General features: G+C 39.9%; 1 protein-coding gene across 3 annotated transcripts in view; it reads right to left on the reverse strand.

The window, feature by feature from the left end:
* Positions 1-13,256, reverse strand: part of strip1 (striatin interacting protein 1) — a 66,267-nt gene that overhangs the window by 20,604 nt on the left and 32,407 nt on the right. For all 3 annotated transcript variants that reach the window (XM_042088896.1, XM_042088894.1, XM_042088895.1), the window contains exons 9-15: positions 10,894-11,076; positions 9,085-9,305; positions 8,336-8,401; positions 8,185-8,248; positions 6,510-6,581; positions 2,770-2,844; positions 1,919-2,016 (exon numbers count right to left, since the gene is read on the reverse strand). In XM_042088896.1, the coding sequence (XP_041944830.1) occupies positions 1,919-2,016; positions 2,770-2,844; positions 6,510-6,581; positions 8,185-8,248; positions 8,336-8,401; positions 9,085-9,305; positions 10,894-11,076 (779 nt within the window). The remainder of the gene's footprint in view (positions 1-1,918; positions 2,017-2,769; positions 2,845-6,509; positions 6,582-8,184; positions 8,249-8,335; positions 8,402-9,084; positions 9,306-10,893; positions 11,077-13,256) is intronic.

Below are 13,256 nucleotides of genomic sequence, written 5' to 3' on the forward strand. Positions count from 1 at the left end.
AATTAATAACTAGAAGTAATGTGTGACTACTAGCCGTCTTTCCCATTCGAGTCAGAGATATTAAACGCTGCCATTATGTCAAAAAATAGCGGAGTCTAATAGGCTTTATGGTACCAGCCAATTCAGTAACTCAAGACTTCAATGCCATACAAGGAAGTTTATCGTAACTTGCATATAGTTACTGGAAGTAAGAAATGCAGTGAAATTATGTCTGATGTCAGCCTATTTGTGCATTTATGGGGGGGGGTAAAAAGTGCAGTAGAAGAGGGGTTTAGTAGAGTAAGTGGCAAGGGCTGCATAAGAAAGGTGGGGGAGGATTGAGATTTGGGGGGGGGGGGCACCAACAAGGAGCACCCAAGAGCAACAGGGGCAAGGAAAAACTCCCTTACCAAGGAAGAAACCTTGGGCAGATCCACGGCTCACGGGGCTAACCCAACTGCCAGGGGTCTTGGTGTGTGTGTTGGGGGGACAAGGGAGATGGGATAGTGTGCTGTGTATGTAGGGAGAGGGCCGTGTGCAATGTGTGTCGGAGAAGCTTCCTCATGAGAATCTAGAGCTACGCTCTAGAATCTTTGGGCAGAAGCCTACTAGCAAGCAAAGTTCTTAGAATCTTTGCTAGGAAGTGTTCGAGGACAAGAAACGGTGCATCAAAGGGTCAAAATAGTAGCAGCCAAAGAGGATTGTTGATAGGCCTAACAAAACAAGTGACTGTGTAACCTAAAAAAAAAAATCTTTGGCAGCACGCAATAAATGTGTTAGCCTACTACCCTTTGGCCGGCTCGCAAGCCCAAACAAGTGTGTGTGCGGCATGCCCCTTGTTTTGTTTACGGTCTAGCTAAATCCGGTGTGGTGTTGTAGTTTTTCTAACGTTACTAGTTGTTGTAACAGCATGTGAAAAAAAACTACAAAGTTTGCTAAGCCAAAAAACACTGTTAATCTCGCGATTAAAAAATGTGCGCCGTTAAAATGCGTTTGCGTTAACGCCGCTAATAACATGTTTAACTGACAGCACTACTTATTATGCATTAAGCCAGTAAGGCAAATTGTCTTGATAAGACGTCTTAAAATAAGTCAAACTCTTATTAAACTAAGTCTGAATGATCTTATGAGAAAGAGCTAGATAAGTCTCTTTATACTACAAATATATAAGAACACTTGGTTAGATAAGCAGTCTTTTGCAGTGAAAAGAAGATGGTATATCAAATTTTGTGCAAAGCAGGAGAAAATCCCTTAAGTGTAAATGGGACAGATGGTGGTGACCCATACTAGGGCTGTCACTTTTCTCAAGAAGCAAGTTTGAACCAATTTCAAAAGTCATGCAATTAGTTTACAGCTGAAGCTTTCAGCATTAGGGTGCAAAGTCAACAGTCGAACTCAAAGATAAGTTGTCATAGAGGTGTAATAATTTTATGAAGTTGACAAATCTTTGACCATCTACAGTGCAGAACACAAAATCCACAGGGCTCCTCTGCTTGGCGTTATCTTCTATTTTCCTATAAAAACATATCAATAGCTTAATTTACTGATGGGTCAAGAGGGTATACAAAACTTTCAGAGCACCCACTGTTGGATCAGACGGCAAGAAATACAATTATAAGAAACTGTGCACTACACTGGCACTTCATATTCGAACCATAAAGTACCCATTAATGTTGGAACAAATGTTGGAATATTGGTTGAAAAGTGACATCCCTAACCCATACATAAAACACGGGGTCTAAGCAAGATGGTGAAAAAAAGTGATTGTTCAAAACTGTGACAACAGCTATAGACCAAAGCTGACCAAATTTGCTTTTGAAACTAGTCCATATTCTGATGTTTTTCATAATGTTTAGACATATTTTTTTGAATACGAGAAGTAGCTGAGGCATTCAATACGTAACCAAACTGTGTACATTCTGGTCAAGAAGTCACTCACGGCATCTCCTCCGGTAGCACATCTGCCAGGATGTTAATGGAGTCTGTTTTAGCTTTAGAAGTGGGAGCTGCTGCAAGCAAAATTTTCAGCAGAGCAATCTGTGGGACATCACAGAATAAACACCATACATTGAAAAGTGACATCATTAGTAATTCAAGAAAACTTCAAAGATTGAAGAGTGCAGGATAAAATCACATAATGCAGAGCAGGTAATTTTCAACTCAAATTTCCTAAGAGCAGTCCTCTCAAAGAGTTCAATGACAAATGTTGTATAAAAACCTGATATAGAGTGTGCCTTGACTCGCATATGAACTTAAGTGACATCCCATTCTTAGTCCATAGGGTTTAATATGACATTGGTCCACCCCTTGCAGCTAAAGCAGCTTCAACCCTTCTGGGAAGGCTTTCCACAAGATTTAAGATGAACTTGACTGGCCTGCAGAGTCCTGACCTCAACCCTATAGAACACCTTTGGGATGAATTAGAGCGGACTTCTACATGAGTAGGCTATATGGGTCGTTTATACTGTACAAGCCTTGTTCAGTTCATGTTTAAATTATTTCCCAACGTGCACTAGATTTCAAGGAATCTAGTAGCAGTCTTGTAAATAGTGACCCTGCAAGATTCCTGGTCGGTGCAAAACATAATCTGTGACTTGTCTTTAGATATGAGGTGGTGTGAGACTGTAGTCTTACAAAACCTTTTTCCAAATCTTTTCAGCCTTCTGATGGGTAGCATAACATGGGTGATCTGACTAATTGGCCAATCTACTGGCTGAAGATATATGCTATTTAAAAACCAACACTAAGGTTGGTTTGAGTCCATAACTCAGTGCAAGTATAAGCTTTTACCATATACTGAGGCAGACTGGGAAGAATTCCTTGGTACAGCAACTCAGTGGCACACATGTCAACCTCCTCCTCACCCTATTGGAAAAAATGGATGCATATAAACATGAAGAACATGGTCAATAACAAGAATTAGTTTTGCGATGGATTTTCCATTAATAAGGAGTACATGTGCGTATTTGAAAATGCTAGTGCCCTGTTCATTCTCCTCTGCGTAGAGTTGTATTGTGACATGTCCTTGTTTGTGCTTATTTATTCTAGTTGTTCAAAATATTACAATAGAGTGGTTATGTCACTAAAACAGACACAAACACACAACAGAATTTTGACCCACTGGCAGGAAAAACGGCAATCTGATCAGTAGCATGCCATCCATTCGCAGCCTGATATCTGTGGATCCTCCCCCCACCACTTAACCCACAACCAAAACATACTAATGTATGAAGAATAAATTATTTTAGATAAATATACACGTGAGTCACAAAATCCGACTCAAATGTATCTTGACAGATCAAGTGTATCTTCGCAGACAGAGAAAAGCAATAACGCTGCGTGAAGGGCCTGCGAGGGAGATAGCTTCATAGCTTCTAGGCTACTACAGCAAGTGCTTTCAGTGCAAATATTCAAACTTCCTAACATCTTCTGTCAAATTCATGGCTGATTTAGGCTAAAATAGCCTAGCCTATGTTTGTAGAGCTACAATGAATGAACTCAACTGACAACAGGTAAATCCACCGATTCGGTCATTGAGGCTCTCTATGAAAACTTTGTCTTTCCAAAGTTTATTTTTGTATTCCGGGGTAATGTAGCCTAATTGCCTAATGTCTTGACAATATAGTTTTTCCTACCGGTTTGCGGTTTAAACTCCAGTTAAAAGACAGGCGCCGCTCTGAACTTTCCTGCCATGACTGGTTTATACCTCAACCACTACATCTCAATTGGCATTTTTACATTCATTGACAATAATAAAAAAAAAATGTACTAGTACAGTGTACACCACCACCACCATGTGTCAAGCGTTATATAGATACCTCCAGTGGCCGAATTAATCTTCTGTTTTTCTGGTACAGACATTCTTTATCACACTGGTTCCCAAAGACTGGGATACAACCCAGGACATTTTATTTGGGTTGCCATAGTCGCGATTCATATCTGCAGTAGCCGTTCCAGTCAGGAAAGAATCAGCAGGGACACCATTGACTGTTTGTGGTGTTGTTTATGCAACCATCTCAGTACCCCATTCATAGGGCCCCTCTCTGCTGAAGGCTATATAGTACCTCTTTCAGTGTAAGTTAGCTATTGCGTCTGCACTATAGGAAGAATAGAGCTGGACAGCAAAAAAACAAACTTGTGGACAGGTGTTCCGCTCACAAACCTCTTCTCAACTCAATGTTGCCAGTGTCAGTTGAACTACTGAAAATATTACTATTTCTGGACTACTGAAAATGTTAGCCAGAAGCCCATAATGTTATCTAGCACCATACACAAAGCTGTGGTAAGTAGCCTATGCAGGAATTGTTTCCCTGTTTGCAGCGAGTTTTGTTTCATATTTAATATTTGTGATAACAGACTTGTAACAGACACTTGGCCCTTTTCTAAAAAGTGTTTTTGTGCTGCTTGCAGATTATTGTGTCTGCTTGGTTACTGTTGATTGTATTTATGAAGTTTTCTTGTGAGTTGATGTGGCTTGGAAGCTACCTCTTTTTGTAACAACATTTACCACCAACAATGTTGTGTGGCAATAAAGTATATCTATCTATTAGGGCTGTCAAAATGAATGTGTTAATCGCTGCGATTATTTGTGAAATACATAATGGTTACAAAATATTAACTCAATTAACGCATTTTGTTTACATACTTCCTTTGTGGGGGGCTGATGTCACGTAACAGAAGCCGTAAGCCTGAGAGTTTATTTTACTGTCTATGAGTTAACTGAAGATGGAGAGGAACCGTGAGGAGCTTGTAGGCGAAAAGGTTCAGTTTAAAAAGTTGCCTGATGTTAAAAGTGATCAATGCTGCCAGTACCACCACACGCATCACGCACTGTGCGTAGGGCACCAAGCGACAGAGGCGGGACCAACATTTAACTAATAAATAGTAGCTTTACTGCAAACTGCTTTTCACACCAATAGCATGTTAAATAAAGATAATCCTCTCCATTATGAGCCAATGTTATGCTTCTCCATTTAATTGGGAACGCGTCTGAGCGCACATGAGGCAGGTTCCATCTGGCTTGTCAGTGTTGATAATTGATATCTCGTTTTTAATATAAGAAACTTATAAAAGGAAATAATGAAGGCAACCAAGATGAGATCAAAGATTGCGGAGTTATCCGGTTCCCACTACTGACCAGTTATAAACTGTGAGAGCCAGGGCACTTTGACTCATTGCAATTTGGCAAATGGAAATGGAAGAGCTGTCTTGAATTCTTCAATAATTTGTTCACATGAAGCACATGTAATGCCGATTCAAATGCATTCCAATCAGCTAGCTAGGGGACTACCAGGCTCATGAATGAAAGCTGTTTATACCACCTTAATATCATGCTTATCATTGTTATTGTGCTACATGTTGCACAAGCAATGCTAGAGTTTGTGGACTAGCCATAGGCTATATTTGAATGGAGCTGGTAAAATAAGTTTATTGTGAGAATGTGTGGACACAATGTGCTTAAAAGTGACAGTGTCCCATTTATAAATGAGTTAAACAGCATCAAATTGGTAGTATTTCTTAAGAAAAGGAGGCCAAGCAATTATTAATATTTGAAAACAAAATACTGTCATTATTATCATTTAAGTAATATAAAAGTGTTTTGCTTTTACCTTTGTGGTTGCTCGATTTAGTGATTTATGTTGTATTTAATATGCCCTTTAAGAAGCTTTAGACTTTAAAGACAAAATATACTTTTTAATTGCGATTAATCTAGATTAATTAATTATACAATATGAGATGAATTAGTTATTTTTTATCGTTTGACAGCCCTTCTATCTATCTATCTATCTATCTATCTATCTATCTATCTATCTATCTATCTATCTATCTGGTACACTATGCCACACAACTTCTTGTGCAGGCCATGGTTCTTTCCAAACTGGACTACTGCCATTCATTTTTAGCCGACCTACCTGCTTGTGTAGTGGAGGGCTGTGTCTGTAAGGATCGCAGCTGCTGGGGTTGGACAGCAGTGTGTGTTATGATTCTGTCTTCTCAAACTGCGACATGCGATCGTGTATGTTTGTATCGTGATTTCGGTCGTGGTTAATGTATTGTTACAGCCCTATCGTCCATCTTAATACAGTCGTTGTCAATTACTAAAAAGTTTTACTACAAGTGGCATTGGGACACTGCAAAAACTGCTTATCTAATAAAATCTAACCAAGTGTTATTAATTTTATATTAAGATCAAATTCTAGTTAATATTGTTTTCAGTATAAATAGACTTACCTAGCTCTCTCGTAAAATCATTTGACTTAATTTAAGAAGAGTTTGACTCCTTTTAAGACGTCTTATCCTGAAAACAAGCAAATTTGTCTTGATACGACTCCTTAAAATCAGTCAGTCAGTCTTCCTAAATTAAGTCAAAATGATCTTTCGAGAAAGTGCTAGGTAAGTCTCTTCATACTAAAAACAATCCCAAATAGATTGTTTGATCTTAATATAAGATTAATAACAGTTGGTTAGATTTTATTTTTTGCAGTGCATATTGAAAGCAGAGCAATCACATTTCCATTTCACTCAAATACCCCAGACAGTGGTGTCTTCTGATACTCCTCTTCTTTGGCCATCTGAATCTCTGCTATGGAGACATACTTATGCTGTGGATGCAAAACAGGTAAAGCATTTAACTCAAACTTTACATTTTCATACAGGTTACAGTGTTTCCTCTATGTTGATTTGATAGTGGCGGCCCCCCACGGTTTAATTTTCTTCCCCCACGGTATCAGAAATGGGGCAGACGCACAATAGTCGCAATTGCCTTTCAAAATTCATTGTGCAGACCTGTTGTAGATTCTTCAAATATACAGCTCAATCACAACTGAAAATAATGCCTCATTGTGTGTGAATAGAGGTGAATACATATAACTGTTTGTGTTGCAGCGAAGTGTCAGTTGTCAGTTCCGTGGGACGGGGGGACGGGGGGACGGTGGGGGCGGGGGGTTCGGACAGGAGTAAACACTGGGTTAAATATTTATTTCCTTGGCTCAATTTTTAAAAAGTATAACATTCAGTATCACTGCTATGCAGATGACACTCAGTTTTACCTGCCTGTTAACACTAATGGCATTTGTTCTTTGGAGAATATTTTTAACTGTCTCAGTGACATCAAATGCTGGATGGCAAGAAATGTTCTTCAACTGAACGAAAGTAAAACTGATATAATTATTTTTGGCCCTCCAAGTGATGTTTCTATCTTGAAAAATGCACTAGGACCTCTCTCTGCAAACTGCCACAGTGAAGTAAAGAATCTTGGGGTTTTCTTTGACTCCTCTTTAAATTTTAATAAGCAAGAAAATAGTGGGGTCAAAGGCAGCTTTTTCCAGTTAAGAACCATTGCAAAACTGAAGCCCTTTTTGTCCTTCTCCGATCTTGAAACTCTTATACATGCTTTCATAACATCTAGACTAGATTATTGTAATTCATTATATGCAGGCCTGACCCTCTCCACTCTCAACAGACTTCAACTAGTTCAAAATGCAGCAGCTAGATTATTAAGTGGCTCTAAGAAACGTGAGCATATAACTCCTGTGTTGGCTAAGCTGCACTGGTTACCTGTGGAGCACAGAGTTAATTTTACAATTTTACTTTTTGTCTTCCAAGCCCTCAGTGGTTTGGCACCTAGTTACATAGGTGACCTACTAATTCCTTACAGCACTCCAAGATCACTTAGGTCTTCATCTCAGAATCTTCTCTATATCCCCAAAACACGCCTTAAGACTAAGGGTGATAGAGCCTTCTCTGTTGTTGCCCCCCAACTCTGGAATAGTCTACCTGTACATATTAAGTCCTCTCCAACCATTGACTGCTTTAAGTCTAACTTAAAGACTTTCAATTTCTCCCAAACTTTTAATCTACCTTAATACACCCACCCACCCCCCCCCCCCCCCCCCACACACACACACACACACACACACACTCTTTATTCTTTATTTTATTTTTGACCAGTTTGTTTATTATTTCAATTATTTATTTATTTTCCCCCCATGTTATATTGTTGTTGTACCGCACCTTGGTTCAACTCAGTTGTTTTTAAATGTGCTATAGAAATAAAGTTGACTTGACTTGAAATACATTGGGGGGGGGGGGGGGATCAGAATTCAGTGAGTCAACATTTCAACAGTCAAAATGTCCTGTGAATAAGCGTGTTGGAAAACTATTGCCATTATTCAATGGAATTCAATTCAGACATGATATAACTACCTGTTTCAACGTTTTGATGCTTTCATGGATGGGCCTTGGCAAACCAACTACAGTATCTATGTCACTAAAAAAATATATAAAACACAAATAAAATGTTAGCTCAGGGCTAAAAGATACAAGACAAAAGGTGAAGAATGGGTTCCATACTTACTTTCCAAGAGTATATCCGATAAATTTACTTCTGCTCGATTCCAGAAAAGTCTCTATATCTTTTTCCCTGTTGAAAAATGAAGATGCTGTGGGAAAACACTTGGACACTACCACGGGCGGTGATGATGGGGCAGGGCACCTTCAGTTCCACAACCCCATGACATTTCGTCATCCAATAATGAACCAATATGTGATGTGTGTGTCAAATGCGCACATCTGATGTGTTTGCTAAATTTCATGAGTTTTACACATTGGAAGCACTTCTTTCTAGGTTCTTGATGGTGGCACTGTAACATGTGTGAGCCCAGTGTGCGAGATTACAATGAAATACTCATTCTGCAGTGCAAGAGGCAGATAACATAAACAGTAATATTGAAAAGACAATGGCAGTATCTGACTCGTATTCACCCCTGTCATTCTTGTGTGTTTTATTCAAGATGAAAAGAAATAACCCATATACAATCATATAGATTAAAGATACAGATTTTTGTGATTTTCAGGCATGTTCCAAGCTGTCTCAGTAGAAACAGGTACCATTTTCTGACATGTCTCAGAAGGTAGATGCTTGTATAGTTATTTTGGTTGTGATTTGTGCATTGTTTACAGCCCTAGTATTACACATTATACTATAAGGATTAATATAAATTCAGATACGCAGGTTTTTGAGTTCCTGCTCACTCATTTCCCTACACAGACACTATAAACCAAAAGGTTTCGTCGACATTCATGGAAGATCATCTCCTCCCATACCTGACTTTAGGGGCCCAGGGTAGACCCTTGGGGAAGGATAATCTTTCACAAGGTGGCTGTGGTGGGGGTAGGGGCATGACTTCATCCCGCTCCAGTGGAAAGCTCTCAGGCTCCAGGGCATTCTCACTGTCGTCATTATCATCCTCATCCTCACGGTTATCATCTGTTTTGTAGGGGTCCTTTTCATTAAAGGCATCAAGGTTGTCTTGCTTGATGAGTGCCTGAGGGGAAGAAAGCATTGTAACAGTTCATCTTTTCAATTGTATTTCTTCATATAGCAGAGGTGGAAAAGTCCAGCTTCAGAAAGTAAAAGTCCAACCATGTACCTTGCTGAGAGTTGTGCTATTTAGAATCAGCTGGTTTAGGTGAATGGTTGGCACAGATATATGGTAGGACTTTTACTTTCTAAAACTGGACTGGGGCTCCAATAAACAGGGTTCCTACACATTTTCCATTTCAAAATTCCATACTTTTTCCATACTCAAATTTTCAAACTTCTCGGTAGATTTTTCTGACCATATTCTAGACATTGTCAATGGAGCGTTCTATTAGCATTTGAAGAGCTGTAGAATAATGTTTATTATTAACTTGTTAGCCCTCAGAAAACACTTGCCCATTGTTGGATACTTTTAATTGGGGAAGAGCTGTGTTGGAAGGTGCACTCACATTTTTAGTTTTTTGTAGATACAGCATAGCCTACATATGTTGGAGACTAGCACACTGCTGGCAGAGGCCTCACCGTAAACAGTATTATTTGTTTGTAATAACAGTTTATCAGATAATGCAGTATCCAGGTCTTGGTAACTTTTACAAAATCAAAAAAGTCTACCAGTTTTTTAGCGGAAAATAGCAAAGCTACACAAACATACCAGTGCACAATGGTATAGGGCACGTGCATAGAACAGGGGTTTTCGATTTGGTTTTAGTATCAGAGTCCCCTTGTGGGAGAGATTATTTTCTGAGGACCCCCATTCAATTGTATCTTGATGTGGACTGACAGTTAAGCTACACAATACTTAGTTCCTACTCAATAGGAATGGTTCGATATGACCCGAGTGAAGTGATTAGTACTGTAGATGTAATAGTCTGGAAACACAAATTTTTCTCCATACCCCTGTTTCTTTTTTCCATACTTATCCAGACCTGGAAATTACTAAAGTCAAATTCCATACTTTTCCAGGTTTTCCATACTTCGTAGGAACCCTGAATAAAACTGTCTCAAGGCTCTATACAGAACTCAAAGCTTGTACACCTCAGACTAGGGCAAGCGCTAAGGCAAAGATGGCCATGTAAATCACCCTTTTAACAAGAAAAACCCTGGGCCAAACTCTCCTATTCACATGCAAATCCTTTTTTATGTGCTTTCAATTAAGCACTTTTGAGTTCTGTGCATTCTCCCATTCGCACTTAAGACACATCCACAGCGCAAAATAAAGGCAGCCTTATGGCGTGATTCATTTCAAATAGAACTAGACTGATCCACAACCTTTGGCTATTCTGACCCTCATTTACCTTATGATTGAAAAAAAGGAATATGGACTTTCTCATCAACCTTTTGAATTTAAAGGTCAATACACAAATAACATAAATCCGTCTTTGAATTTGAAAAGCTAGGTGAGAGAGATACACTGAAAGTTAATATTTTGTTATTTTGTTCTGTCCTCTGTAAAATACAGTTGCTTTTTCAGCTCTGAACAAACCCATTCAGGAATTATTCATGTCGGAGCTTCTGTGGAGCACTTTATTCTAATGGTATGGGAAACATGTTGGTGTGAATGTGTGCGAGGGTGTGAATGTGTGTAAATGTACCTTATGTTCTCGACGAGCACGTTTTTGCTGCTGTTCAAGAAGATCAGAGGTGGAGGCAGGGGGTGAGGCAGCCCTCATGCTCCTGACCACACGGATGCTATCCTCTGGTAGGGGGGGTAGGCCAAGCTCCTCCCGTTTAAGCACCTTAATGCTCAGCAGCTGCTCAAAACCACCCAGCGTGAACTAGAGAGAGAGAGCAAACAAACCACAATGAAATTGGGACAATTGGGCAGCCGTGGCCTACTGGTTAGCGCTTCGGACTTAACCGTAACCTTGAGCAAGGCACCTAACCCCTCACTGCTCCCTGAGCGCCGCTGTTGTTGCAGGCAGCTCACTGCGCTGGGATTAGTGTGTGCTTCACCTCACTGTGTGTTCACTGTGTGCTGAGTGTTTCACTAATTCACGGATTGGGATAAATGCAGAGACCAAATTTCCCCTCACGGGATCAAAAGAGTATATGAGTCATTATCACCATAAGGAGCCTTTGAGACTTCCGAATTCCCCCCAAAAAAGCTGAGATTTTCCATTGAACTTCATATTCATTGTATTAAGTATATGTTATGCTGTTAGAAATACATATTGGTCAAGCTCCCACACTTTTTATAAATTAACTGCAAGCAGACAATTTACATGCAAACAGCAAAATATGTCCACCCTGTCATGGACAATTTCAAAACAGAGTAAATACATTGTAATTACATAGTGATTATAAAATGTACATTTTCAGAAAACTATTTTGTCCCTTTCTCAACAATACATTTTAGTTAATGGGAAAAGTATTTGGATAATAATGAAATTATGGCAAACTATTTGTTTCTCTATAAAATCTGCGAGAGTTGCACTTTCTTTTCTAAATAAAATCTAACAACAAAGATATCTGGTCAAATTTTCAAACAATACTATTTGGCCCTCATTTGCTTATAAAGGAATCACACAAAAGATTTTGCTAACTTGTGGAAATAATTTGTTTATTTTCATAGAACATGAAAATAACAGGGTGGACAGAGACATGACAGGGTGGACCCTGGGCATGACAGGGTGGACATGTTGTGGAATGTCATTGAATGGCCCCATAAATGCAAGGAACAATGCAAGAAAATTGTGTAAAAAAATGCCTTTTCCCATGTAGGGGGAAATTACCAGTTGAACAGACTAGTTTTGATCCACTCTACCTGCATGCAGCCACTGAATAAAGATGCCCAAAATGAGACATTAATGTGGCCTTCTAGCATTAAACTCTGCACAGTGAAAGTCAAACATTCAACTGTAGAACAAGAAGAAAACATTTTTTTAAGTGGAGAACAGTTGATTTGAAAAAACAGAATATTACAGAAAGATCACTTGGACGCATCTCCAAACAGTCTCTCCCTTTCTGAAGAGACATGGCTCGCTCAGATCTGCAGTTGCTGTTCCACATACTTCCACGCAGACGCTTCAATCTGTAAAGAGCGCTTGTTCAGAGCCTGTGGTTCTGGTATTAGGCAAAGTACCTGCCAGTCATGGTACCAACAGATGTCGTCCCGAAGACCTGGCCATTTGAACTGGTTTATGCCATGGCGTTGCATACACTTAACTTTCACACTATGCCCTTCTGCATCCATGATGATACCTGGGTATGCTTCATTGTCATAATTAACAACGCACCACTCTCCAATGTGCTTTACCTCAATCATTTCTGGTCTCCTAGGATTATCTGGTGTCTTTCCACATGCTGGGGACTTGTCAGATGAAACAGGAACATTAGCTAGAGTGACCTCTTGAAGATTAAAGCAGGGGCAGTCCAAAACACCTTTCTCCCTTTTACATAGACATGAAATGTCTCTGTATTTCATTTGGCCGGGTGTCAGACTGATAGCTTGGTGGATTCTCATAGTGCCTTTTACGGCAGCTATTGCAGGTATCTCAGGCTTTGATTCAATATCCCTCTCTGGGATGAAGAACAGCTCGACAGATGTGTCCAGGCTTTTCAGCTTGTTATACAAGCTCTGGGCATCAGGAATGTCTCCTCCATGGGCTACAATCCGGTCTGCTGACCTCTTGAGTGCCCCACCTACACCGTCTGGTGCCCCCTTCCCATGATTAGCCTCAAAGAAATTCTGTGTTATTTCTTTGAAGCCATACTTGTAGGGTTCCGTTGAAAGGTAGAAGAAATTTCCCTTTTGCCGATACTGTGTTGCAGGCCCATCGCTGAAAAAATGAAGTGTGCTGACTTGAGGGTGTCGTTCTCTCACTACCTTCAGAACTGGATCAAGGTGGGCCCAGATGGACACAGGGTCATGTCTTCTGGAGGGTGATATGGAGCAGAAGGTGTGTGGCGCTTGTTCACCAGTGGTGTAGAGCACTCCAGTGTGCAGACTGGCCTG

Source organism: Alosa sapidissima, chromosome 4, assembly GCF_018492685.1.
Source record: "Alosa sapidissima isolate fAloSap1 chromosome 4, fAloSap1.pri, whole genome shotgun sequence".
NCBI classification, from domain to species: Eukaryota; Metazoa; Chordata; class Actinopteri; order Clupeiformes; family Clupeidae; genus Alosa; species Alosa sapidissima.